General features: G+C 54.4%; 1 protein-coding gene across 1 annotated transcript; it reads left to right on the forward strand.

Annotated features, from left to right (window-relative positions):
• Positions 1 to 1,989: 1,989 nt before the first annotated feature.
• Positions 1,990 to 2,313, forward strand: L226DRAFT_445447 (uncharacterized protein; the record flags this gene model as incomplete). Its single annotated transcript, XM_067674878.1, has 1 exon — positions 1,990 to 2,313. A coding segment is annotated over one exon (324 nt), but the record flags the coding sequence as incomplete, so codon positions are not given.
• Positions 2,314 to 2,948: the final 635 nt, after the last annotated feature.

Raw genomic sequence — 2,948 nt, forward strand, 5'->3', positions numbered from 1 at the left:
ACCATTTAATATTTGCGCAGTCCCGGGATTGAACACCCAACTTCCAGCTGACACAGCAATTTTTCTTTTTCGCTTTGTTGATTCTTTGAGCGCTCAGAGAGCGCTGAAGCCTTCCCTGGGTGTCCACCCGCTGCCCCTTTGCTCTGCTTGACGCATTTTCGCTCTCTGGCCATCTCGTGCGTTCTTTTGTCGATTTCTTCCCCATCTCTCGTCAAAACCCCCCCCATCTTCGCACTGTCGCTCCATTGCCACGTCACACGTCTGCCATCATGGCGCCGTCCCCTGCAACGTTCCCCAAGCTCTCCAATCGAAACTACCAGCAATGGCGGCTCGATATGGAGGCCAGGCTCCGGACCCTTGGTGCCATGCGCATTGTGCAGGGTACTGAGACCAGGCCGGCCTTCACGGCGCCGCTGGACAGCGGTGAACGTCGAGAACTGCGCGACTACGATGCCCGGGTGGATGCGGCGGCTGGGGAGATATGGAACTGCGTGGAGAGGGAGCAGCAGACGCATCTGGAGGCGATCCGAGACGATCCTGAGGCGATGTGGAAGAAGCTGGAGTCTGTGCACATGCAGAAACGTCCCGGTACGCGTTTTAACACCTATAACGCGCTCCTATCGCTCTCCAAGGCGGACGACGAGTCCCTGAGCACGCTCTCACGCGAGCCTCGCAGCTCAAGTCCGACATGAAGGCCCTCCGTCCCCCGTCGTTCGATATTGCAAAACTCAACGACGAGCTCGTCCTCATGGCGCTCATTCGTGCTCTCCCCGCCGAATACAACGCGCTCCATCAAACGCTACTGCTGGACGACACTCTGACGCTCGAGAAGCTCCAGGACACGTTTGTTGCGCTCGAAAACCAGCCTGGTGCGTCGTCATCGACCCCCGTCCTCTCCCACGCCGCCTCCACACTGTCCTGCACATTCTGCGGTCGTTCCGGTCACTCGGAGGACCAGTGCTTCGCTCGTCGCGACGCCAGAACACGGGCGAAGGAGAAGGCGGCCCAGCGCACGAACTACCAGCATGGTGCAAAGTCCAAGCGCAAGGAGACGGCATCTGAGGCCTCAAAGGACTCGAAGGACGCGTCGGACACCGCCCAGGAGTCCGCTGGTGCGGCTACTGTGAGTGCTGGTTGCGCTTCTGCCCTGCTGTCCGTCTCGGACCGCGCTTCGTGGCTCTCCTCGCCAGCTGCGGCTAACTGGAACACCGACACAGGTGCTTCTGCACACATGACCCCGCATCGTCACTGGTTCCGCTCGTACTCGACCCACGTCATCCCCATCCGTCTTGCCAACTCGCACATCGTCTACTCTGCTGGGTTGGGGTCGGTGGTGTTTCAGCCTGCGGAGAGGGAGGGGGTTGTACAGTCATCTACCGGTCCTCGGGACACCATGGGTCCTCGGAACACTTGGCTGTTTCTGACTTCCCTCCCCCCTATTCTCTCCAGCTATAATATGTGATATGTTTGCATGTAACTGCTGCATCTATACGACGTTTTTCAAAGTAATCAGGGTGAATTTGAGCAAGGTTTCAGACAGTACATACATCTGTGCATACCCAAACTGAATATTGTACCATTGATCTGGACACTTCCGTCATTCCGATCTTCACTGAATTTGGTACATATGTAGCTACACATATCTTCTATTCATTCCATCTCTAAGATCCATAATCTGACAGTTTTTCGGGGATGCTAGAGATGTACGAGCACTGACAACGCAGTTGGTGCCAGGGTTTAGGAAGCGCCCAGGTCACATCACCCGATGGATCAGCATATGTGCCTTATCGGGATGGGACTACCAAATGCTCTCAGCGTGGGTGTGTTGCTACGCATTCTCCTGCTTGCGCTATGCCTGGTCGTCCACTGTCTCAGACACTACACACTCAGCTTAAATCTGAATTTCTTCATGACTGGATCAACATTGCAGCAGATCGGTACAACACGGAGCAACAGAGCAATAAGGCGAGCAAGAAGGGTGTACGTAAGATCTGTCAAGAAGTCCAGGAAGAGTGCTTCTCGAAGACCCAGAAACACGTAAAACTCGCGTGCAATACAGTCTTAGCGCGCGCCAATGGAAGACAGAGCATACGGACCTTCAACACGGAGAAGCGGTGGCTGAGTGTTGCGGAGGAGGATGCGGTGGTGGACTTCGTCATCGACACAGCGCAGCATGGATTCCCGTTGAGTCATAGACGGCTGAAGGAACATGTGGACACTATTCTACGTGGGCGGTTGGGTGACAGGTTTCCGGAAGGTGGTGTAGGGCGGCAATGGACACAACGGTTCGTCGAGCGCCATCATGACAAGCTCAAACCGTACTGGACACACTCGCTCGACCACTCCCACGCTTGGGCTGTTAACCCAGCGAACCACAAGGCATACTTTGATCTACTTGAGAGGGTGCTCAAGGGTGGGGATGGCAAGGAACCAATAGCCGATGAATGCATATATGGAATGGACGAGACGGGCTTACAGCAGGGAGTCGAGGTGAGGGAGCGTGTCATTGGACCTGCAGGGCAAAAGGTTCAGTATCAGCAGCAAAGCGGAGATCGTGAAAACATCACCGTTCTTGTCACGATTTGTGCCGATGGTACTTCCATTCCCCCAGCGGTGATCTACAAGGGTGAAGGTTATCAGTCTTCATGGAAGCAAAATAATCCCCTTAACGCATCGTAAGTTCTCACACTTTTGCGTGCGTATAAGAAGCTCATTGTCAGCAGCCTTGGGTACTCGAAGAAGGGCTATACAAATGGCGAGATCGGACTTGAATGGATCAAACATTTTGACAAGACTACGAAAGCAAAGGCGGCAGGACGCCGTCGTCTGCTTCTTGTTGATGGTCATGTCTCTCACTACACCTTCACCCTGCTCGACTACGCCCACCAAAACAATATCCTTGTACTTCTGCTACCCTTCACATGCAACACACATATATCAAGGCCTCG

The sequence above is a fragment of the Lentinus tigrinus genome (assembly GCF_003813185.1).
Source record: "Lentinus tigrinus ALCF2SS1-7 unplaced genomic scaffold L226scaffold_148, whole genome shotgun sequence".
Classification (NCBI taxonomy): Eukaryota; Fungi; Basidiomycota; class Agaricomycetes; order Polyporales; family Polyporaceae; genus Lentinus; species Lentinus tigrinus.